Source organism: Abramis brama (assembly GCF_963993115.1).
Source record: "Abramis brama genome assembly, chromosome: 23".
In the NCBI taxonomy this organism is placed as follows: Eukaryota; Metazoa; Chordata; class Actinopteri; order Cypriniformes; family Leuciscidae; genus Abramis; species Abramis brama.
The window spans coordinates 11587154-11613354 of record NC_139985.1 but is presented as its reverse complement, the minus strand read 5'-3'; the positions used below and the strand labels follow the sequence as shown (position 1 = coordinate 11613354).

Below are 26201 nucleotides of genomic sequence, written 5' to 3'. Positions count from 1 at the left end.
ATATTTTTTTGCCTTTTATTATGATAGGACAATATAGTATCAAGAAAGTTTGACGAACTGGGACTTGAACTTGGGTCGCAATAAGCTGAAAAGCAATTATTGTTTGTGCAAAGTGTACTGACCACTAGGCTATTGGGTGAAGTTATTAGCCACAATGTGATAAATATTAGAACCTCATTGTTTAGGAAACATAGGGGGAACAGAATCCGACGGCAAATAGTTCAGCTGTCGAAATCCGTTCCCCCACCCCAATGATGAGAGATGTTGATGTATCGGCTTAAAATATGCTTATTTTATTCTGTGTGTGGATGGAGCTTAAACAGCATCAATTTGATAAATATTAGAACCTCAGTGTGTCAGAAATATGGGGGGAACAGAATCCGACGGCAAAAAAAACAGCTGTCGGAATCCGTTCCCCCACTCCCATTATGAGAGGTGTTGATGTAATGGCTTAAAAAATGCTGATTTTATTTTTTGTGATGGAGCTTAACTTGCATCAGTTTAAAGAATATATTTTTTTGCCTTTTATTATGATAGGACAATATAGTATCAAGAAAGTTTGACGAACCGGGACTTGAACACGGGTCGTAATAAGCTGAAAAACAATGAATGCTAGTGCAGAGTGTACTGACTAGTGGGCTATGGGGTTTTGTAATTAGCTGCAATGTGATAAATATTAGAACTGCATTGTGTAAGAAACATAGGGGGAACAGAATCCGACGGCAAATAGTTCAGCTGTCGAAATCCGTTCCCCCACCCCAATGATGAGAGATGTTGATGTATCGGCTTAAAATAAACGTATTCTATTCTGTGTGTGGATGGAGCTTAAACAGCATCAATTTGATAAATATTAGAACCTCAGTGTGTCAGAAATATGGGGGGAACAGAATCCGACGGCAAAAAAAAACAGCTGTCGGAATCCGTTCCCCCACTCCCATTATGAGAGGTGTTGATGTAATGGCTTAAAAAATGCTGATTTTATTTTTTGTGATGGAGCTTAACTTGCATCAGTTTAAAGAATATATTTTTTTGCCTTTTATTATGATAGGACAATATAGTATCAAGAAAGTTTGACGAACCGGGACTTGAACACGGGTCGTAATAAGCTGAAAAACAATGAATGCTAGTGCAGAGTGTACTGACTAGTGGGCTATGGGGTTTTGTAATTAGCTGCAATGTGATAAATATTAGAACTGCATTGTGTAAGAAACATAGGGGGAACAGAATCCGACGGCAAATAGTTCAGCTGTCGAAATCCGTTCCCCCACCCCAATGATGAGAGATGTTGATGTATCGGCTTAAAATAAACTTATTCTATTCTGTGTGTGGATGGAGCTTAAACAGCATCAATTTGATAAATATTAGAACCTCAGTGTGTCAGAAATATGGGGGGAACAGAATCCGACGGCAAAAAAAAACAGCTGTCGGAATCCGTTCCCCCACTCTCATTATGAGAGGTGTTGATGTAATGGCTTAAAAAATGCTGATTTTATTTTTGTGTGAGGATAGAGCTTAACTTGCCTCAGTTTAAAGAATATATTTTTTTGCCTTTTATTATGATAGGACAGTATATTATCAAGAAAGTTTGACGAACTGGGACTTGAACTCGGGTCGTAATAAGCTGAAAAACAATGAATGCTAGTGCAGAGTGCACTGACCAGTGGGCTATTGGGTTTTGTAATTAGCTGCAATGTGATAAATATTAGAACTGCATTGTGTAAGAAACATAGGGGGAACAGAATCCGACGGCAAATAGTTCAGCTGTTGAAATCCGTTCCCCCACCCCAATGATGAGAGATGTTGATGTATCGGCTTAAAATATGCTTATTCTATTCTGTGTGTGGATGGAGCTTAAACAGCATCAATTTGATAAATATTAGAACCTCAGTGTGTCAGAAATATGGGGAGAACAGAATCCGACGGCAAAAAAAACAGCTGTCGGAATCCGTTCCCCCACGCCCATTATGAGAGGTGTTGATGTAATGGCTTAAAAAATGCTGATTTTATTTCTTGTGATGGAGCTTAACTTGCATCAGTTTAAACTTTAAAGAATATATTTTTTTGCCTTTTATTATGATAGGACAGTATAGTATCAAGAAAGTTTGACGAACCGGGACTTGAACTCGGGTCGCAATAAGCTGAAAAGCAATTAATGTCTGTGTAAAGTGTACTGATCACTAGGCTATTGGGTGAAGTAATCAGCTGCAATGTGATAAATATTAGAACCTCATTGTTTAGGAAACATAGGGGGAACAGAATCCGACGGCAAATAGTTCAGCTGTCGAAATCCGTTCCCCCACCCTAATGATGAGAGATGTTGATATATTGCCTTAAAATATGCTTATTCTATTCTGTGTGTGGATGGAGCTTAAACAGCATCAATTTGATAAATATTAGAACCTCAGTGTGTCAGAAATATGGGGGGAACAGAATCCGACGGCAAAAAAAAACAGCTGTCGGAATCCGTTCCCCCACTCCCATTATGAGAGGTGTTGATGTAATGGCTTAAAAAATGCTGATTTTATTTTTGTGTGTGGATGGAGCTTAACTTGCATCATTTTAAAGAATATATTTTTTTGCCGTTTATTATGATAGGGCAGTATAGTATCAAGAAAGTTTGACGAACCGGGACTTGAACTCGGATCGCAATAAGCTGAAAAGCAATTAATGTCTGTGCAAAGTATACTGACCACTAGGCTATTGGGTGAAATAATTAGCCACAATGTGATAAATATTAGAACCGCATTGTGTAAGAAACATAGGGGGAACAGAATCCGACGGCAAATAGTTCAGCTGTCGAAATCCGTTCCCCCACCCCAATTATGAGAGATGTTGATGTTTCGGCTTAAATTATGCTTATTCTATTCTGTGTGTGGATGGAGCTTAAACAGCATCAATTTGATAAATATTAGAACCTCAGTGTGTCAGAAATATGGGGGGAACAGAATCCGACGGCAAAAAAAAACAGCTGTCGGAATCCGTTCCCCCACTCCCATTATGAGAGGTGTTGATGTAATGGCTTAAAAAATGCTGATTTTATTTTTGTGTGTGGATGGAGCTTAACTTGCATCATTTTAAAGAATATATTTTTTTGCCGTTTATTATGATAGGGCAGTATAGTATCAAGAAAGTTTGACGAACCGGGACTTGAACTCAGGTCACAATAAGCTGAAAAGCAATGAATGTCAGCGCAGAGTGTATTAGCCACTAGGCTATATGCACCCAGGATTAAATATAAACGTGCAATTAGTCCTAATTGCTTGAATGACTACTAGTCTAGAAAAATCTTTAGTCTATGGCAACTCTAATCAATAGTCTACATTTAATATTTGACATTATTTAATTAGTAATTAGTATGCAGCTTTTTACATTAAATTAGTTGAGTTAGCATAATTAGTTAATGAACTAATAAAATAATCAAATAAAGTTTAAATTAAGATACTAACCATATATTTCTATATAGCATTGCTTATTCCACCACACAACGGACTGTTTATAAGGTGACAATCCGTTATACATGTGAAGATTGTAGGCTGTACTGTATCTTAAAGATTTTTGTATTGTATTGTATCTTCTGTTATAAAGACGAAGATTGACATTTCGTTAATTAAACAAAATAAGAACACAATGTTGTAAAAAATAAACAACTTAGGCTATGTTCTGTTAGATGTGTTTTGACTACTTTTTGTTTAATTATATCTCTAGGTAATGAAGATATAGCCTATTAACAAAAATAAATCTTATATATAATATATTATATAAAAAAAACTTATATTTTTAAAAAGGGCCTCATTGATTAATTTTGCCTGATTGGGGGCTGCTACTTGCCTACTACTACTTTTTGAACGTAGAAGTGTGATAAAGGCGATCAATTTTATGTGGATAAAGGCATATTTTGTACATGACTACACATGTCCTTATAAATATGGAAGGAATTTTCTGCCAAATTTAAATAAATATGGCCTCGGCCAATGTTTCATATTCGCGTCGTGCCTAACAACGCCCTTCAGCCATGACTGACATGAACAGAAACTGAACAGTTTCTCTGGCAACTGAAGATTCCCGCGACTTTCATTGTCAATTTTGTCACATATTTTGCATACAGTTTTCTGTAATGAAATCGTTAATCTGGTTTTAATTTTAATTTTAATCATTTAATTTATTTATTTAAATTTGGCAGAAAATGCCTTCCATACTTATAAGGCCAAGAAATATGTCGTTTTAACGACATGACATCTCGTTATTACGAGAAAAAGATAACAACATAAGATCTTGTTATTACGACATAATTGAGGGGAAAAAATATGTGGCAGCAATGCGTCACCGTAGTACTACTTGTCTGGCCTTAACATTTTGATACAGAATTTTATCACTTCGGGGTAGATACGCGAACCGAATTTTCCCGACAACGCTTTATCTGTAGAGTGGTAAAGAGTGCAGAGTCAATATGTTGGAGATGTGAAAAGCCATTAGCCCATATGCCATGTGTGTCAGAATAAAGTCCAACGATAGTATTATGGACCAGAGTAAGGCTATACACTACCATTTAAAAAACACACGTGACAGTGAGGTCAGCTAGATTATCTGTCTTTATAAAAAGACAAAGAATAATTCTAAAATCTACAAAAATAAATCATATAAATCATTATGACGAGACTAGGGTCTCGCACCAGATTGTTTCATAAAAGCAGACGGTCTATACGCAGAGAACTATATCCAGCAGTGTTCACATTAAAAATATATACCGGTCCATCCCTCTCAGAGACTTTTCAAATGCATGCATGATGTGGTAATCCCAATCTGTGCCCATTAGAGAGAGAGAGAGAGAGAGAGAGAGAGAGAGAGAGAGAGAGAGAGAGAGAGAGAGAGAGAGAGAGAGAGAGAGAGAGAGAGAGAGTAACACAAGTGTGAGAGAGAGGGAGACAGAAAGCGAGAGAGTGAGCGAAAGAGACAGAGAGTGAGGGGGCTTTTAAAGGATTTGACAGTGATTTGTAGAATCACAGTTGTGGAATGTTCGGGCTTTTCCACCTTTTCCAGCGTTTTATAGTTTCTTAAAGCTCTCAATACTTTCTACATTAAAATCTCACATCAATCAAACGAATCTTTAGATTGTCGTTGTGTGAGAAGACTGTGGACATTTTAAGATGAGAGCTGAAGACTCGGATGTTTGGGACATCTACTATCGTGCTTCAAAACCATCCAACTTCAGCTCCAGATGGGCGCTCACTGGCAGCTGCATCAGTCGGTGAGAATCAATTACTAATCGTTATGCCAAACATTGAATGTAAATTCGCTTAAAACGTTGTAAAATGTTGTAAAGATGTCTGCTCAGGTCTCGTGAAACATGGTTAAGAAGCAGTGCTGCTGTTCCCATGAACACTTAATCAAACCGGTGTGCGTGTGCGACGCGTTAGTCTCCCTTCGGGAACTTCAGATTTCAGTCCAAATATAGCAATTTTTCCGCTCACCTGTTGCTGAATATGTATCAGTTAATTTGCATAAAATATTAATATGCTTGCCTATACATGCCCTCTATTCTCAGCGGTCTGTTGAGTGCGAAGACGAAAAAGTAGGCTAAGTTAATTTTCTAGAAGACAGACTTTGGGTTGAAACAGCCTAACTGTAAAGAATAAATATTTTTTTTTGTACAGTAAAATTATTAATAAAAAACGTAGGCTATACACTGGATGTAAAACTACATGTTGTACTTTCTTGAATTTTTGTCAATATTTTTTTTATGTGTAGGCTAAATGTAAAAAATAAAAAATGTAAGGAATGTAAAATAATATACTGCTGTGGTGCCCTTACATAAATCTACTATGGTAATAACATTTTTTTGGTCACTACTGTGATGGCAATGCCATGGTATTATTATTATTTTTTTATCATTATGGTATAATGAACCAAGTTGGTTGGTAGACTTTTCATTCTTTGTTGAATATTCCCGGTGAAAGAAATAGAATGAAAAAAAAGGTTATTAAATGATTTTAACTAACTATTTTAAGTGAAAACATTTTTTTGTCAATATTGTGGTTGGCACACTGATAAAAAAAACTCAAATTAGTAGGAAACAAACTTAAAAGATGCAACCAAACACAATGCTGTGTGTATATGTGTGTGTATGTGTGTGTGTGTATATATATATATATATACTGTATATATATATATATATTATACAGTGAGGAAAATAAGTATTTGAACACCCTGCTATTTTGCAAGTTCTCCCACTTAGAAATCATGGAGGGGTCTGAAATTGTCATCGTAGGTGCATGTCCACTGTGAGAGACATAATCAAAAAAAAAAAAAAATCCAGAAATCACAATGTATGATTTTTTTACTATTTATTTGTATGATACAAATAAGTATTTGAACACCTGAGAAAATCAATGTTAATATTTGGTACAGTAGCCTTTGTTTGCAATTACAGAGGTCAAACGTTTCCTGTAGTTTTTCACCAGGTTTGCACACACTGCAGGAGGGATTTTGGCCCACTCCTCCACACAGATCTTCTCTAGATCAGTCAGGTTTCTGGGCTGTCGCTGAGAAACACGGAGTTTGAGCTCCCTCCAAAGATTCTCTATTGGGTTTAGGTCTGGAGACTGGCTAGGCCATGCCAGAACCTTGATATGCTTCTTACAGAGCCACTCCTTGGTTATCCTGGCTGTGTGCTTCGGGTCATTGTCATGTTGGAAGACCCAGCCTCGACCCATCTTCAATGCTCTAACTGAGGGAAGGAGGTTGTTCCCCAAAATCTCGCAATACATGGCCCCGGTCATCCTCTCCTTAATACAGTGCAGTCGCCCTGTCCCATGTGCAGAAAAACACCCCCAAAGCATGATGCTACCACCCCCATGCTTCACAGTAGGGATGGTGTTCTTGGGATGGTACTCATTATCATTACTCATCTTCCTCCAAACACGTTTAGTGGAATTATGACCAAAAAGTTCTATTTTGGTCTCATCTGACCACATGACTTTCTCCCATGACTCCTCTGGATCATCCAAATGGTCATTGGCAAACTTAAGACGGGCCTTGACATGTGCTGGTTTAAGCAGGGGAACCTTCCGTGCCATGCATGATTTCAAACCATGACGTCTTAGTGTATTACCAACAGTAACCTTGGAAACGGTGGTCCCAGCTCTTTTCAGGTCATTGACCAGCTCCTCCCATGTAGTTCTGGGCTGATTTCTCACCTTTCTTAGGATCATTGAGACCCCACGAGGTGAGATCACCTCCATGGAGCCCCAGTCCGAGGGAGATTGACAGTCATGTTTAGCTTCTTCCATTTTCTAATGATTGCTCCAACAGTGGACCTTTTTTCACCAATCTGCTTGGCAATTTCCCCGTAGCCCTTTCCAGCCTTGTCGAGGTGTACAATTTTGTCTCTAGTGTCTTTGGACAGCTCTTTGGTCTTGGCCATGTTAGTAGTTGGATTCTTACTGATTGTATGGGGTGGACAGGTGTCTTTATGCAGCTTACGACCTCAAACAGGTGCATCTAATTTAGGATAATAAATGGAGTGGAGGTGGACATTTTAAAGGCAGACTAACAGGTCTTTGAGGGTCAGAATTCTAGCTGATAGACAGGTGTTCAAATACTTATTTGCAGCTGTATCATACAAATAAATAGTTAAAAAATCATACATTGTGATTTCTGGATTTTTTTTTTTAGATTATGTCTCTCACAGTGGACATGCACCTACGATGACAATTTCAGACCCCTCCATGATTTCTAAGTGGGAGAACTTGCAAAATAGCAGGGTGTTCAAATACTTATTTTCCTCACTGTATATATACTGTATATATACTATATATACTGTATATATATATACTGTATATATATATATATATATATCATTATTGTAATACTTAATTCATTCTATTACATTTAATAGAAAAGTGGGTTAGGTTGGCACAGTGTTAAAAAAAAAAAAACTAAAACTTTAACAAGTAGGAAACAAACTTAAAAGATGCTACCAAACACAATGCTGTGTGTGTGTGTGTGTATATATACATTGCATTATTATTATTATAGTAAATTAATTATATTATATTTAATAGAAAAGCTCTCAACCAGCTATAATTTTGTTGTCTCTTGATAATATCAATGAGTGTGGGTCAAGAGGTCAAACATTTATCTGCACCTTTAATGTATTATCACACAATCTATCTACAAAGCAGTGCTGTTGAAGGCATACTTTGTGCATAATTTTCGTGTACATCTTTTGTCCACAGGAGACACAGGTAGAGAAAAAAGCATTGTGCTGTAGCAGAAGAACCAGCCCCTTGCATGGCAGCAATGACATCACACCAACACGCATCATCACTATGCCATCACTGCAGGATCAGCAGGGCACCCAGACAACACGCGGGCTCCCTGATTCACATCATGTGGATAGTGATGATGGGATTTACTCCAGAATCCTCGGCCTCCTCCTCAGGAACTCATTCCATAAAGATCGAGGGTGACATCACTCTGGGAGGGCTTTTTCCGGTGCATTCCAGGGGCCCCGCTGGTGTTCCATGTGGGGAAATTAAGAAGGAGAAGGGGATCCATCGTATGGAGGCCATGTTGTATGCGCTGGACCAGATCAACAGCGACCCAGACCTGCTGCCTAACATCACCCTGGGTGCCAGGATACTGGACACGTGCTCCAGGGATACATATGCGCTGGAACAGTCCCTCACCTTTGTCCAGGCCCTCATCCAGAAAGACAATTCAGATGTTCGCTGTTCCAATGGAGAGCCTCCCATCATTCCAAAACCAGAGCGAGTGGTAGGGGTCATCGGGGCTTCGGCCAGCTCAGTGTCCATAATGGTGGCCAACGTTCTTCGACTGTTTGCGGTGAGGGATCATTTTTAACTTCATTTTGATGAACTACATTTTAATGTTGATGCCCTCAGTCTCAGGCTCAGCAAATGCTTCATTTAAGGCAAGACATTACAGGTGAATAGAGTTTAAACAAATAGATATCGCAATACTTTCCCCAGTTTATTAATCACAGTACAATACAATTGGTTTGTATTACAAGTTTTCTGAAATTATAGGTTGTTTAAACATGGTTTATCATTTTGTTGACATATTGGAGTTAACAGATTTTTCAAGTACACTGTAAAATCTAATTAGTTGGACTTAAAAAAAGCATGCAAACCGATTGCCTTTAAAAAAAAACAAGTAAAATAGGAATAGTATGTGGTACTGACAAATGCTTAGTTAGTATAGTTCACTTACACAAGAGTTCTAGTAACTAAAAAAGAACTGTAGAGAGTACTTGATAATTTACTTTAAATAACATATAATTGTTACCATTGTTGTGTTTTGCAGGCTGAATGTTGAAGTCTGTGTGACTCAAGTATGATCAATTGCAAGACTGTCACAAATATAGAGGGATAATATAAACCCAATTAAAAGTTTCACAAGGTTTTGGACATAAGTGTTATCAACAAAAATATAAAAGATCATTAACTGACATGAAATATAGTTTATATATATATATATATATAAATATAGTTTATATATATATATAAATATAGTTTATATATATATATATATATATAGTTTATATATATATATATATATATATATATATATATATATATATATATATATATATATATATATATATATATCTTCTCTTCCTTTGAAACCAAATAACTGATTTCTTGTTGCAATCACTGCATCAATGGGAAGAGAGTTACAAGAGTATAAATGAAGTTCCAAGTGCCCAACCAAAGGGATAACTAATCGCCATAATGGTGACTAATTTTTTTTTAGGAAAATCAGCATCAATTTGTGAAGTCAGCTTATGTGATGTTCTCTCAAATTTTTCAGTTGTTTTAAAATTTCAACATTCAAGATGACTTTGGGAAATGAGTGAATGCAAACAGAGAAAAATAACTGCAGAAGTGGAGGAAATGAATGAAAAGTCCATTAAGATTTTTCCCGCCTCAAAAACCACACTCAAACCAATCAATTAATCTTAATTTTGGTTTTCTTAGTAAACAAAGCATAGTATGTGAATAGTGCAGATTACTAGATTTTTACAATTAAGTTAAGACATTAAGTAAAGTTAACTAAAAAGTGCTAGTTAGAATCACTGTTGGATTTTACAGTGTAGGATTCTTTTTATATCGGTCCATAAATCAGAAAATACTGTCAGAAAACAGCCAGAAAAATATTTCACATATTTTTAGGAATAAAATATTATGTAAGTAAATCAGGCAAATTGTATATGTACAAACCCTTCTCTAAAAGCTTTCGGAATATAGACATTTTACAAGTGGAAAGTTTGGTGTGAGTGCTACTGAAGTGGAGATGTCTGATTCAGAGCATGAGAAAAAACTCAATGGCCTTTAAAGAATTGAAATATAAAGATGCAAATAGACAAAGTGGGAACACATAAATTTACATTACGGATGTTTTATTTCCACTAGTCTGAAAGAAGACATGTTATGGAAGCAAAATAGTCAAAAGTGACCACAACCAGTGTCTGAAAAAACAATGTTTTTGCTTGTAGTGCCATAAGATGTATGGCTCTTGTATGTTTTTTTTAATGTTGTATATGTGTGGCAGTGACTGGATTTCCTTCCTCTTGCATGGTGTTGCTGCAAGCCTGGATGCTGCAGCGCTGCTGATAGCGCCAGGGCTAAAGGAAGTATAACTAATTCTGTTAAAAGGTTTGGATTGTGTTTCAGCTCACTGGCCTCTCAGCAAGAGCTTCTTAAATGATATAGATTCTTTCTTTATTTTGTTGTAGAGTATCAGATTTTCCTCGAAGTGAGAAGTGTTTTTGAATTACGCACGTCATTGACCTGTGTCCTTAAATCATTGAGAACCACCACATTGAAATTTGCTGCGTGCATGTCATTTAATTTCAAATCCTTTCTCATTTCTAGATCGTCATTCAGCTTGCAAATCCTACACCTGAACTACATTCAATTTCATTCCACCCTCTGCCACGTTAGATCTTTTTTATTTATTTATCGGTTTTAATCATTTGTGTTCTTTGTGGTCAGCGCTCAAAGCTGCGTGTGCTTTAGTACGTGAGCTGATAACCTCGCCCAGAAGTTATTTGCAATCATTTTCAGTCACCATGGGTTCAGGGAAGATAAACAATTCACAAAATAAAAGTGACTCATCAAAGCCCCATTAGGTTTTTCTCAGGACATTATACCTGGAATTTGTGCATCCTAATCGTATTTTGATGTGGTTGTTCATTACTTTTAGTGATACGGTCTGGAACAGGGCTGGCTGATATGGCTGAAACAATCACATCTCAATTTTTTTTTTTTTTTTTGCCTTTTGATACCCTTGGACAAAGCGGAGACTGGGGGATAGTTGGCACACAAATGAAGCAATGAAACCTGAGAAATGTTTACTGGAGTAAGTGTCACCCAGACTTTTGTATATCTCAATATTTATATATTTGCTCTGAAATTTGTTATTAAGGCAAGACAAAAACATGGTTACAGTATTTTCTGATTTATGGACTGATATAAAGATATTTCCAAAATCCCCTCTGTAAAAACCTTTAACTCAAATATATAAACAATGTAAAAAATTACATATAAGAATTTTGAACCTGGCTTTATCCAGTGTTCAGATTTTTGTACTGGAAATATATGCCAATTATTGCATATTTAATTAGATAGCATAACATCTAAACATAGCATTTAAAAAAACTTGTAATACAAAACTGATTAATCAACAGGGGAAATATGGCAATATATATTTGTGGAAATTTGTACCCTATTTTACCCCGTTGTCTTAAAAAAAAATCATCATTGAAATTATAATACAGCTAGTAATGCAAGTAAATCACCATTTAAATCTTAAAAATAAGATTTTATAATTAATAAATTCAGAATTAAGTACAAAATTAACAAGGCATGTCAAGGGAAAAAAAATTTATTTTTAATTGATATAAAACAATACAACAGTATATAATAATAAACATTTTACTCAATGTTTTTTGTCATATAATTTAATAATCAAATTAGGGACTTTCATGAATATTTTTGAATAATAAAGAGTTTGAATCGATTCATTGAAAGGGGTGTGTATGGACGTACCACAATTCTTTAGTCACTCAAAGAATAAACAGCTTGTGTCATCAAATGTAATCTTGAATCATTTTCTATGTTTATTTTTACAAACTTGTCCATGTCCATGTTCCTCCCTGAGTTCTGATAAGTGGTAACTGAGGAAGACAGATGTTAACTACAGCATTACGGAGGATCCGCTCTCCAGCTCAGACTCCTGATGGAAAATCAAGCATGAGCCCGGAGAAATGCAGTTGCCGTGTTATCAGCTACAGGCAGCTTCTGTTCTGTGGCTTTAGCTGAATGAGTGTGGGCCTTTAACACATAGATCGACAGGGACAGATCTTATTTCAGTCTCTAGATCTGCTTGATCAAGGGTTTCAGAAAAGATTGTTTTAAAGACAACACAAGATGTCTTTACATAAAGATTCATGAACCATTCTATATCAGATTCTTATAATAGGTGGATGACATTCAGCCTATAAAGCATATTTTTGTAGAATTGGATTAAGTGCTATACACGACTTTAAGTATTTTTTTCCTATCTAGTAAAAATGTTACTTTTAAAAGAACAATGATTTATGATTTCATTCAATTTTATGATTACATTAACTTTTTAATCAGAAATATTATTTAATCTGGATGAATCAACCTGAATATTTTGGGTTATATTTGTACACCACACCAGTGAAAGTCATTTTTAAGGGTCAGATCATGATGAAAAAAAAATGCACGTTCACATTTTAAGTGTAGATGCTTAGACGAATGAAACACTTCTAGGTAATGTTTGCATGTGACTGCTGTTAATGTTGACATGACTCATGTGTGGACAGGCTGGAAGGCTGAAATGCTTATGATGCATAGCAACAAATTAGTATCTGAGAAAATCTTTCAGCAACGTCCTCCTTTAGCCACGTTATCCTTTATATATTTGCATTGATGCTTTGAAATTGGATGAGGAATGCATTGCAAACTTTGAATGTTGTTGTTTCTCATGCCAGACGTAACAAGTGCCTGAACGGTCATGGGTAGTGCAAAGGCTGTAATATATATATATATGATGGGGGAGGAGAGGTTAAATCTGTCATAGCAAGTAAGCTAGTAGAATTAAATATATTGTATGGCTTATGGCTGAGAAATGGCAACCTTGTCTCTTGATCTGTCTCTCTCCCTCTGTGCTTAACATAATTTGACTAAAACCCCTCTAATCCTTCCAGATAATCTGTCAAATGGTCCTCTCCCTCTTCTCTCCTTCTCCGGTCTGTATCCACCTTTTCCTCACTGTCCGCTTGCCCGCTTCTTTAAAGAACCTTTCATTAAGCCATACGCGCTCGTCAGACATTAGTCGGCGCAAAGCCTAGCCCAATGACATCAACTGCATCATTAAGAAACTAGCACAACAGTAAATTAATCTTCTCATCCTTTTTTTTTTTTTTTTTTTTAATACAAACAAATGCTTTTACAGTGGTAGCTCGTGCCATCTGTATTTTCCCAGGATTTTTATGTGCTGCAGCAAACACTACCTCTAAAGCTAGGGTTGTTTTGCTGCAGGAGACATGCGTTTCCTGTGTTTTAGGACATGCCTAAGAAATATTACTAGAGCAAATGTGCTGTTGTGCTGAATATGATTATCTTCAGACATTATTATATATCATGTACGAGTGTGATATTTATTTTATACAACAGTTCAATAAACAAAAGAGCAACCTTAGACCCAGTATTGCCAATAGCTTTGTCTATTTTCACTCCGCCACAGCTTTTTAATAGTTCAGCGTCTCTGAGTGACATTCCTGAATCAGTGTTTTCTGAACAAATCGGTGGAGTGAACATTTCAATATTTGTGTCCCAAATGACACACCATATGCACTTATACTATGCACTATGTACTCGACCGTGTAGTGTATGAATATTATACGGTTATTTTGTTATCCAGCACCCTCCCCTTTGGCAACATAAGGAAAGCTGCAACAGTTGAGTGCATCAAGTGTCCAACATTCCACCACCACTTTTTTCGGTTAATTAAGTTCATCATCCGGGTATTTGAAGTGCAGTTTTCTTTTTTGAAATTTTCAGTACGAACACACTACTCACACTATTTATACTACAAAACGGCATATAGAGCATAAGCACTCGAACTGTGATGCACTAATGACTCATTTCATCCCTGTATGAATGTAGTGAATGATTCAGTGACTCACAAATGGCTTCATCCAAAATCACATGCTCTCTGAGAAGGCAATTCTTTTGAATAATTACTTGCTTTGCGACCGTTAAAAAAAAGTATGTTCTGTATAGTATGAATGTAATCTGGATATACCACATTTGTCATGTTTTCATTGTTATGTGACCTTGTGTGCAATGAATTTTGCCATGAGTAGTAAGTCATCTGGGTACTTTTTGCCTAATCCTTTTGAATTCTGACAAACCGGTATTACTCATACTGTTTTTCACCTACTTTATAGTCGGGAAGTCTGCATATGAAGAGTTCAGATGCAAAAGCCTCTAAGTGCCATCTGAAATTTTCTTCTAGAATGATCATTTTTATCAAGCTCGCATATTTAAGTTCAGTCATTTCACTTAAATGGCAATTAATATGTTTTTCATTGCCATTAAAGTGAAATTACTGAACTTAAATATATGAGCTTGATAAAAATTATCATTCTAGAAGAAAATTTCAGATGGCACTTAGAGGCTTTTGCATCTGAACTCTTCATATTCAGATGGAGCCAGTTTTAAATGAATCGATGGGGAAAATGTTTTATTGATTCACTCATAACTCATCGCCACATACTGTTGTGATGATGTAACATACAGAAACAGTCACTCATAAATCCCCACCACACTTTTTAAAATAAAGGTTCTTTATTGGCATGTTTGTTCCATGAAGAACCTTTAACATCCATGGAACCTTTCCACTGCACAAAAAATTCTTCAGTGGAAAAAGATTCTTTACATTTATTCACACTCAGAAAAAAAATGGTTCTTTTAAGGACTGTTGCCTGAAAGGTTCTTTGAGGAATCAAAAATGGTTCTTCTATGGCATCGCTGAGAAAACTACCTTTTGGAACCTCCCAAACCTGTCCACGATTTCAACGGAGAGGGAACACTCATCCTCCTGTTGTATAACATCATCATCAAAAATGAATTTTATCAGTCCAGTAAAATCAATTTAGCAGATCAGAGAATTTCTTGAAATTCATGTAAAGGACGCAAAGTGAGTCCTGCTGTTGCTCACTGTCGTGTTCTGTATCTTCCATTTTGCAGATTCCTCAGATCAGTTATGCTTCAACAGCACCTGAGCTTAGTGACAACAATCGCTACGAATTTTTCTCCCGAGTCGTGCCGCCAGATTCCTTTCAGGCCCAGGCGATGGTGGACATTGTCAAAGCCATGGGATGGAACTATGTTTCTACTCTGGCATCAGAGGGGAACTATGGAGAGAGTGGTGTAGATGCTTTCATCCAGATATCCAGGGAAGCAGGTACAGAAAAGTAATGAAAAGTGACTTCAGTGCTTTTAAAAGATTGTATTTAAATCTACATATATAAATCAATATAATATATTGTTTATGTTATATTGATAATAATATCTAATATATATTATGTGCTTTGGTTGTAAGTTAATTTAACCTGATTTACCATACCCTGATTTTCCATAACTGACGAGGAACTTATCACAGTCTATCCACTGATTTAACACATCTGGTGTTGTATTTGATGAGGAAAGAGGATAATGATCAGAGGATAAAGGTTTCCTGTGGGTAAACAAGTTATTAGTCACCTAGACTTAATGACAGACATGCTACAGATTGACCGGGATGGTATATTCAATCTAAAGACCCTGCAACCATCATTCTCTTATGAACGTATCAGAGTCCTTCAAAACTATTCGTCATTTTAATTTGTTTTATTCAGGGGGTCTTTGCATCGCACAGGCCATTAAAATTCCTAGGGAGCCAAGACCAGGAGAGTTTGACAAGATCATCAAAAGGCTAATGGAGACATCCAATGCCAGAGGGGTTATTATCTTCGCTAATGAAGATGACATCAAGTGAGTTGTCTTTTAGTAGTAATTCTGAATGACTCGGAAGCAGGAGATATAGCCTTGGAAAAGGTTTGAAAATGGTTTGAGAACAGATCAATCACCCTACAACTGGAACATCAGGATTCTTAGAAGGAAATACGGCAAATGAATATATTACAGAGTGAATTTTAATCTTTAATCGTTTTTAATCGTTCGGAAATCAGCAATAATCAACAAATCATAACTACAGTGGATCTGATTTTCCTTATTTTTAATGAACCTTAAAGATATTTCTTTCTGCCTTTCTGAGATTTTTTAATTCATTTATTGTAGGCGTGTCCTGGAAGCAGCAAAGAGAGCCAATCTTACAGGTCACTTTTTGTTTGTGGGATCTGATAGCTGGGGAGCAAAAATCTCACCCATCCTGGACCAGGAGGACGTGGCTGAGGGTGCAGTTACCATCCTCCCCAAGCGAGCGTCCATTGATGGTATGAACTTGTAGCAGAGTAAGATCAACGAAGGTTTCATAATTAAGAAAAAAATCCACCCCAATTTTTTGTTTTGTTTCAAATTCAGACTCAGTTATTCAAAAAGATTCTGCACCTATGGCCATGTATTAAGTACTTAAGTCAAATCGAGTCACATACAGTATATTTATGTAGCGCTCTATACAATACAGACTGTTTCAAAGTAGCTTCACATTAATACAACTGGAAAATAACAGTGCTTATGTTGTAAAATTCATCCATTATGAAACATTCGATTTAAGCTGTAAAGCTGCTCTACAGAAGATAATAGTGCTATTATTCAGCTCAATTTAGTTCAATGTTGATTTAATTCTGTTCAATAACTGTGTAAATGTTGCAGTTAATCAATTATGAAGTTTTATTCGGCTATAAGGCAGCTCTACAGAAGGCTATTATGTTATTACTCAGCTCAAGAAAGTTCAGTGTTGATTCAGTTCAGTTCAATAACAGTGTCAATATTATTAAGTTAGTGTCATTATCCAGCTCAATTCGGTTAAAATTTTGTTCATATCCGAAAGTTTCAGTGCAGTTAAATAAATAATATTAAATTTGTCTTTTAAACCCCAACTGAGCAACCCGAATGTGACAGAGGCAAGAAAAATTCAATCAGGGGACAATAGTGGAGAAAAAAAAAAAAAACCTTTGGTGTTGTAATGCAGCTTTTGCCATACATTTGAAAATGACAATATGGTTTCACAATGATGACATATTTTTCATTCTGGGGTGAACTATCCCTTTAACCTGTTTCTCAGGGTTTGACCAGTACTTTGCCACAAGATCTCTGGAAAACAACAGGAGGAACATCTGGTTCGCTGAGTTCTGGGAGGATGACTTCAAATGCAAACTGACACGGCCTGGAATCAGAGGCGAAAGCGGGCTGAGGAAATGCACAGGCGAGGAAATCATTTCCAACAAATTACTCCCATAAATGCTGTAGTACTTGAATTATCATACATTTTTATGCTTTTAAGATGTGCAAAGCACATCTAAATGGATTATTCCTCCAGCAAAGCTTTTCAATTCCTGTCGTGTTGCTTTCGGTCTTTTAGGAGAAGAACGAATCAGCCAGGATTCGGCATACGAGCAGGAAGGGAAAGTGCAGTTTGTGATCGACGCTGTGTATGCCATGGCCCACGCTCTCCATAGCATGCACATAGACCTTTGTCCGGGTTCAATGGGCGTTTGTGACAAAATGGACCCGGTGGATGGAAGAATGCTGCTGAGCTACATCCGTGCTGTCAATTTTAATGGTAAGCCTTCTCAAGGACACAGCTGAAGCATGTGAGCCATTCCAAACATTGTGAACGAGACCTTGATACAGTCAGAATTTCCGTAATGGCTACAAGACTAATGAACTTCACAGCAGTTTGAATGTAAGTCATTATTTCCGAGGAATGCTTTGTTTGAATCTGCCAGGAAGGTTGCACGTAATAAACGTGCACTTCTCGAATCGAGGATATTGCCATTACTGTGAGACTGACAGGTGATAATAGGTGAGGAGTAGTTTCTGCAAGAGGGGAAAGGCCAGAACAGAAGCTGCTGTTTCCAAGGAGGAGGGTTGTGAGTCCCATGGGTTAGTCAGAGTGCGGCGAGAGAGGTCAGCACTCAATCCCAGCCTGAAGAGATCCACTAATGCACAATGCAGCAGCGCACGTACCTCGTCTCTCTCTCCTTGTCTATGATTCTCCCTGGGGCAGCCTCTTTCCAAACACAAGGCGCATTTCCTTTTTCAGCGCTATCTTTCTGTGAAAATCCCTTTTCTTTTCGTCACTCGCTCTTAAGACATTTCTATGAAAAGCACAGCTATTCAGTTTACGCACAGTGGTCGTCCTCACGCTCTTTTATGGAAATCTTTTCGGCCTTGAGTGCCTAAGGCAAAACACTGTGTGCAGACCGTGATTTGCAATTAGTAAACTCTGGAACATGAAATTGAGTTTGCCTTGTTGTACCCCATTTTTCCTCATATAATTACATTTTGTTGGTAGCACTTTACAGAAAGGTTCATTAATTAGTTAAATGCATTACTTAACGTATTTATTCATCTTAGTTAATGTTAATTTCAACATTTACTAATACATTATTAAAATCAAAAGTTGAATTTGTTAATATTATTTAATGGATTTAAGCTAACATGAACTACAATGTTTTAATAATAACTAACATTAAAAAAGATTAATAAATACTGTAACAAATGTATTGCTATTAGTTCATGTTAGTTATTGCATTAATTAATGTTAAGTAATGGGACCTTATTGTAAAGTGTTACCCTTTTTTCAGTTACAACACTATTTTTTTAAGCAAGCTTTGATATGGAAAAGTCACCTTCAAAGTTACGCTTGACAATTTTACTTTAAATCAAAAGGTGAAAAAGAACAATGGTTTGCAGAAGCGTGTATTGTCACGCATTAATACAATTTTATGCCATTCCAATGGGGCATTTCTTTTAAATAACTCTGTTGTTTCAAATGATTGCATTTGAAATAATAACTAGTGATGTTGAATATCAAAACCCTGTGTGTTTACTCTGAAGGCAGTGCCGGTACAAGTGTGATGTTTAATGAAAACGGTGACGCCCCAGGACGATATGATATCTTTCAATACCAGCTTTCCAACACCACCAGCCCGGGATATAAACTCATCGGCCAGTGGACCAACCACTTACGACTCAGTGTAAGCATATTAAGCCCCTTTGTATTTTGGGACATTTCTGAATGCGTGTTCTTGAAATATTCCCCTCTTTTTCTGTAAGGCTGAGGAAATGCAGTGGTCTGGAGGGGATAAAGCGGTTCCAGACTCGGTTTGCAGCTTCCCCTGTGAGTCTGGGGAGAGGAAGAGAATGGTGAAGGGCGTGCCGTGCTGCTGGCACTGTGAACTATGCGACGGCTATCAATACCTATTGGACGAGTTTAACTGTGACATGTGTCCCTATGACATGAGGCCCACCCCTAACCGCACGAGCTGCAGACCCACTCCCATCATCAAGCTAGAGTGGAGCTCTCCGTGGGCCATTATCCCAGTATTTCTGGCAGTGCTGGGCATTCTTGCTACATCAGGAGTCATCATCACCTTCATCCGATTCAACGACACCCCAATAGTCCGTGCTTCGGGCCGAGAGCTCAGCTATGTTCTCCTGACGGGCATCTTCCTCATCTACCTCATCACCTTCCTCATGATCGCCGAGCCAGGCTCTGTGGTGTGCGCGTTCCGCAGGCTGTTATTGGGGCTGGGCATGTGCATCAGTTATTCTGCCATGCTCACAAAAACGAATCGAATCTACAGGATCTTTGAGCAGGGAAAAAAATCAGTCACACCACCAAAATTTATCAGCCCCACATCCCAGTTGATCATCACATTTATTTTGATCTCAGTACAGGTGCGTGTATGTCTGTAATACAATTTACATTCCTTTAGCAGGTGCTTTTGTCCAAAACGATCTACCAGATACTTGACAAACATACATGTTAAAAATGCACACATTTTTTTCACATAACTTTGTAGTATTATCACATTCCCATATATGTTGAAAAACTGTATGTTTTGTGTGTTCAAAAAAGAAAGTTTTTGTAGAATTAATAAAAAAAACAAAAACATTTCCAACAAACAAAATCTGAACAATATTCTGCCAATTCCACTAATTTTTATTTTATTTTTTGAACTCACAAAAAATACAGTAATTCAACATATATGGGAATGTAATATATATATCAAACCTTTAGTCAATGTTAATTTCAATTATTTGTATCATTTGTATCTAAATGAACTCTTGATCAGAGTAACTGCTTTGTGTTTACAGTGTTGTCACTGTGCTTTATGTCTCCAAAAGATATTTTGGTCTAAGGACTTTTCGTCCATTAAATTATTAAAGGAGCAAGCTTTTGAGTGTAGCACGGAGGGGCTGCAATTTCACTGAAAGCTCTTCTCTTTTTGGTGTCAGCCATTAATGGTTGTTTATTATTTGAGAAAACATTTAGAAACATGGTCTCTTGGATTCTTATTTTTCTTATCTGATTTACTGGTATTAATGATATCATGGACCTTTACAGAAGTTGATTTTCTGTGAACGTTGATTCATTGCTCTTTTCTGCTCACAGCTCCTGGGTGTTTTCATTTGGTTTGGAGTGATGCCCCCTCACACGAATATCGACTTTGATGAGCTACGTCCCCCCAACCCGGAGTATGCCCGTGGAATCCTGAAATGTGATATGTCAGATCTGTCTCTGATTGGCTGTCTGAGCTACAGTATGGGGCTGATGGTCACATGTACAGTCTATGCCATTAAGAGCAGAGGGGTTCCTGAGACCTTCAATGAGGCCAAACCCATCGGCTTTACCATGTACACCACCTGTATCATCTGGTTGGCCTTTGTTCCCATTTTTTTCGGCACATCACAATCCACAGAAAAGGTAAACTGTCAATAAGATATTTTGGACAGATTTATCTGATTTAAATAGAACAGGCAATATAGAACAGCTCTATATAGAAAAAAAATAATTACATTTACATTTATTCATTTAGCAGACACTTTTATCCAAAGCGACTTACACATGAGAACAATAGAAGCAGTTAAAACTAACAATAGGACAACAATATGCAAGTGCTATGACCCTTCCCAGTTTAATCTAACGCAGTATGTGTACTTTTTTTTTTTTTTTTTAAGATAATAGATATAGAATAGAAGATAAAGTGTTAGTATTAATGGATCAAGTGTTGCCGAAAAAATAGATGTACGTTTTGTTTTTGTTGCAACAATGCATTAATTACATTTGTTCATACAGTATTTTCCCCGACTATGTAAATAAGTACATTAAATTTAAAATCATTATTAATTTTCTCACAAAATTCTTTTGCATTTCTTTTCATTTAATTCTTTTGAGATACATGTCACTTACATTGCAATCATTTCACGATTGTTTCACTATTAACAGTCTGTGTTTGGGTCTGTTGGGATATTTTATATCATCATCTATATAAAATCCTAAGTCTTGCTTCCATGATATTAGTGTAGAAGATTCGCTGGTGCCTGACATTAACATGTTATACAGAAATATGATCTTCACTCTGAAAGTGTCTAGACATACATTTCTCTGGATAAGATGGCTCTGGTTCAGTTAATGATGCTGAAACATTTACTTGTGAATGCTTCAACCATAATCAGATATTAGAAACCTAAAAAACTGTAGCTATATCTGGTTAACATAATTGCTATTTAATTGGATGGTGTTTTGTATTGGACTAAAAGCTGTTAAGATGCTGGCTACACTTAATGCATTTAGTTTATTATTTTTCACGTCTATTCATCCTGTGGGGGATGGTTTTGCTTACAAAGCATGGGGATTTAAAAATAGAAAGTATACTCTGACTAATAGAGAGGTCTTTTAGTGGCCGGTCAACCGCAAAGCTTTTGACCCTCAGGTGGTCTTCAAGTCTTTTCATTTCTTGAAAACGCATGGAAAAATAAAAGACTAGACTACAGAGCGGGCGGCAGTGTGTATGTATATATATTTTTAGATATGTGTTTTTGAGTGCTGTTATCTCACATTTTATTATACTGAGTTTAAATTTTAAAGTGTATTTTGTTTAGTTTTATAATGTTAATAAAAAACAGTTTTAATAGTTTCTTGTGTGACAGCGCTTTAGACTTTTTAGAGTGGCAGTCATTATATGGGTGCAGTCCACATAATTTCATGAAATTTAAGATCTCTTTAGGGGCTATTATGATATTTATATTATAAATGAACACAACTGTGTTGTGCATCTTCGCCAGTTGTCATATATGAACGACTCACATGCCAATAAACATTCATGAGATCAGGGTTTATTCATTTGGCTCATATTAAAGACGCTGACCTCACATCAACCTTATTTGAATACATAATTAATGTATGCAAATTATATGTCGCACTAAGACGGGATACTATAAACTGACTGAATTGTTTGCACGTGGCTGATGTCAGCCCTTTGGGTCATTACACTGATTACACTGATTTCCAGGGAATTAATTGTGACCATCAACAGACAGTATGTATATAAGTGTAATGTGGAGTGCTAAAGCCCTGACAGCTGATCTACCACTTGTGATAGGTCGCAGCTAAGGCCAGGCTAAAATATTACTCTTAATCTTTTTTCCGCCCTGAACCAGATGTTCATTCAGACCACCACGCTGACTGTGTCCATGAGCTTGAGTGCCACGGTGTCCCTGGGCATGCTGTACATCCCCAAAGTCTATGTCATCATCTTCCACCCAGAGCAGAACGTTCAGAAGCGCAAGCGTAGCTTCAAAGCCGTGGCCCAGGCAGCCACTGTTTCCACTCATCTCTCGCAGAAATCCAACGACAAGCAGAATGGAGAAACCAAAGTTGAACCAGATAGATCCCAATAAAGACCAGAAGGTAAAAAGAAATATGTTGTACCTGTATATCTTTCCATCAACCTTCTGTGTGTGTGTGTGTGTGTGTGTGTGTGTGTGTGTATATATATATCAAAAATCTAAATTATTCAACCCTCTGAATAGAATCACAACAGCACAAATCTGCAAAACAGATGTTGTCTCAAGCACACCTGATGCAACTAATCAAGGGCTTCATTAGTTGCACCAGGTGTGCTTGAGCTAGAACACATGAAATATCTGAAATGGCTAGGTTTTTTGAGTGTCACGTTTGATTGCATGTTCGAAATATGGCTAAGTCAAAAGAATGGTCCAAAAAGTTAAGAGAAAAAATCCTCACCCTTCACAAACAAGGAACAGGATCCAAAAAAATAGCCAAGGCACTAAATGTTTCTAGAGACACCGTTTGAAAGCATAGTTTGCAAGTTTAAGTGTTAAAAGAACAGTGGTTACACTACATGGACGAGGCAGAAAAAGGAAGCTATCAACGCTGCAACCAGATTTCTGAGAAGGCAGGTTCAGAAAAACCCTCAAGTAACTGCAAAAGACCTGCAGAAAAACTTGGTGGCAACACGCACTAAGGTTTCAGCTTGCACAGTAAGGTGCGTACTGAACACATGCCAGAACATGTACATCACTACTGATCCAAAAGCACAAAAAAAGTTGGCTCCAATTTGCTCAAAAGTCATATAAATAAGCCACAGAAGTTTTGGGATTCTGTTCTGTGGAGCGATGAAACAAAACTGGAACTTTCCAGCCCGGTATGTCTGGAGGAAGAAGAATGAAGCATATGCTGAAAAGAACACTCAGCCTACAGTTAAGCATGGTGGTGCTCGTTGATGCTCTGGGGCTGCTCTGCATCCTCTGGCACTGGAAACATGCAGAGTGTGGAAAGCAAGATGGATTAATTGAAGTATCAGGAAATCCTAGGAGAAAACTTCATGCCGTCAGTGAGGAAGCTGAAGCTTGGGTGTCATTGGACCTTCCAACCGGACAATGATCCCAAGCATATACCTCAAATTCCACCAAGGCTTGGTTGTCCTGGAAGATTCTACAGTGGCCATCACAGTCACCTGACTTGAACCCCATAGAAAATCTCTGGTGGGATTTGGAGAAGGCGGTTGCAGCACGCAAACCCAAGAATATTACTGAACTGAAGGCCATTGCTCATGAGGAATGGGCTAAGATTAATCAGAAACGCTGTCAGAAGCTGGTGTCTGGTTATACCTCTCGTTTGCAGCAGGTCATAACAGCAAAATGATGTTCTACTAAGTACTAAAGATGCTTACCATGAAGGGGTTGAATAATTTTGAGACTGCAGAAGTCATTAAAAAATGCATTTTCAGTTGAATTTGGGGAAACCACTTGAAACATTTGTTGTGTTGAGCTATTCCAACTATCACTTTTTTTTATTTGTTCATTGCAAACAGCTGAAAGTCTATAAATTTTGCCAATAAACCTGATTTGCAATGGGGGTTGAATACTTTCGATTACAACTGTATATATTTATGTGAGTATATACCAAAAGTGATGTATGGAAGGGATAGTTGTTTTTATATATATATATATATATATATATGAGGGAATAACAAAACACTAAACTTGGCAAAAAAGGTAAACAAGGCAACAGGTTTTATTTTACTATGTAAAAAAAGGCCTATAAAATCCAAAAGCTCACACAAAAAAAAAAAACATATATTGACTATAACATAATCAGTTATTAATATTTCCTTGGTTCGCTCTTGTTTTTGCATGTGTTCATAATTTCTTTGTATGACAACCTGGCCAAAAATTACATCACAGTTTGGCATGTTTCATTGCATTATAACTAAAACAATTGACTCCAAGCAAAACTACGCAATAAAAAATCTTAAAATTTTTTTTTAATAATAATTAGTCTGGACATCATTTATTTGTTGTTTTTACAGACAAATTGCATTATATAACATATATGCTATCTATCTTCAGGTGACCAAGGCCTGTGTACATCCTAATGAAGTAGTCTGAGGAGATAGTCAAGGCAAACTGCTGTTTGCTAAATCATTCATTTTGCAACCTCAAATGGACAAGGATCGCCAGAGGATGTGCAGATTTGTAATATCTGCAACAAGAGAAGAGTCTGGCTGAGAATAACACTGAAGTAATGAATTAATTGTACAATATGTACAGAAATAAGAGGATCAATGGATTCTTTTTGATGTGGAACTCTCACATCAGCTTTGAGACTGGAACGTATTTGTCCCCTTGAATATTTCCCTTGTCACCACGGCATCACCAACTGAGTTGAAATGATAGATTTGTGAATTCATGATGAAGAAGAACAAAGTCACTGGAGAAAAATGATAGAACATTTCTTTTACCAGCATTTCTTGAAAGACTAAGTGTTTGCATCTGATGTATCCAAACGGAATCGGACATAAAACTTGAGTACATTAATAAGTCACATTCAGTTTCAGTGTCATCTCCATCCTTATCTGCTTAAGTACATATCATAAATGATGACAGAGCTACAAAGACAATGTTGGGATCAAATATGTTTCAACAGTCCAGCCAGTAGAACGCAGATACATGGAGGTTTCACTCTCTTTGAACTCTTTGCTTTCGAAAATGTGCCATAACTTATGTTTCAGATGTTTCCGAATAAATGTTTTAAGTGTCTTGTGTGCAATCCTTATAATAGGCAATCCTGTATTCTAAATCATATTTATTAAAAAAATGATAGATTACCAAGAGAAAACAATGACAATCTGTAATGGCAACAAAGTTTTGATTAGAGATGTTTAGTTTTATCATGTTTCCTTGAGCTCCCCAAGAAATACTGATTTTTAAACAAAATGTATGCTAATGATCAGTATTTAATGATTGATTAAAATGAAAATAGTAACAAGTCGACTTTAGAGACTGACATTCAGATCCTTTTTTGTCACATGCAACTAGCATTCAGAGTAGTCACTTATATATTTTGCATTATAGCAAATGGGGAAAAATACCGTGCATTAAGTACATTGTTTGATTAGTGGTTTTTGCAGTATTATTTCAAGAAGCATTATTAAATGATGATGACCATGCAGTTACTGTAAACTCAGGTTCCAAGTTGGCTTACTTAGCCCTGATGAATTTTGTGGGTGTATTGTTTTCATTTAAGAGATAAAAGAAAAAACACTGGAATAATAATGTATTGATTGAATGCATGTTGGGGAAAAAATATTTAATAAATCCTGAAAA

The 26201-nt window shown here is 36.8% G+C and overlaps 1 protein-coding gene across 1 annotated transcript; it reads left to right on the top strand.

Annotated features, from left to right (window-relative positions):
- Window positions 1-4931: 4931 nt before the first annotated feature.
- grm6b (glutamate receptor, metabotropic 6b) lies at window positions 4932-26197 on the top strand. Its single transcript, XM_084101548.1, has 12 exons — window positions 4932-5245; window positions 8235-8844; window positions 15306-15522; window positions 15956-16091; window positions 16398-16552; window positions 17344-17484; window positions 17641-17841; window positions 19122-19261; window positions 19341-19964; window positions 20683-20994; window positions 22731-22980; window positions 24945-26197. Exons 2-11 carry the CDS (start codon window positions 8290-8292, stop codon window positions 22968-22970), a joined length of 2721 nt encoding a protein of 906 aa, XP_083957674.1. The 5' UTR covers window positions 4932-5245; window positions 8235-8289; the 3' UTR covers window positions 22971-22980; window positions 24945-26197.
- The last annotated feature ends 4 nt before the right edge of the window (window positions 26198-26201 follow it).

Bases quoted from the DNA above. Each gene is read 5' to 3' on its own strand.
- grm6b (XM_084101548.1), top strand. From the start codon at position 8,290: ATGGCAGCAATGACATCACACCAACACGCATCATCACTATGCCATCAC. The intron at 17,842-19,121 runs GTAAGCCTTCTC...TTTACTCTGAAG, and splicing joins CCGTGCTGTCAATTTTAATG to GCAGTGCCGGTACAAGTGTG. The intron at 19,262-19,340 runs GTAAGCATATTA...TTTTTCTGTAAG, and splicing joins CCAACCACTTACGACTCAGT to GCTGAGGAAATGCAGTGGTC.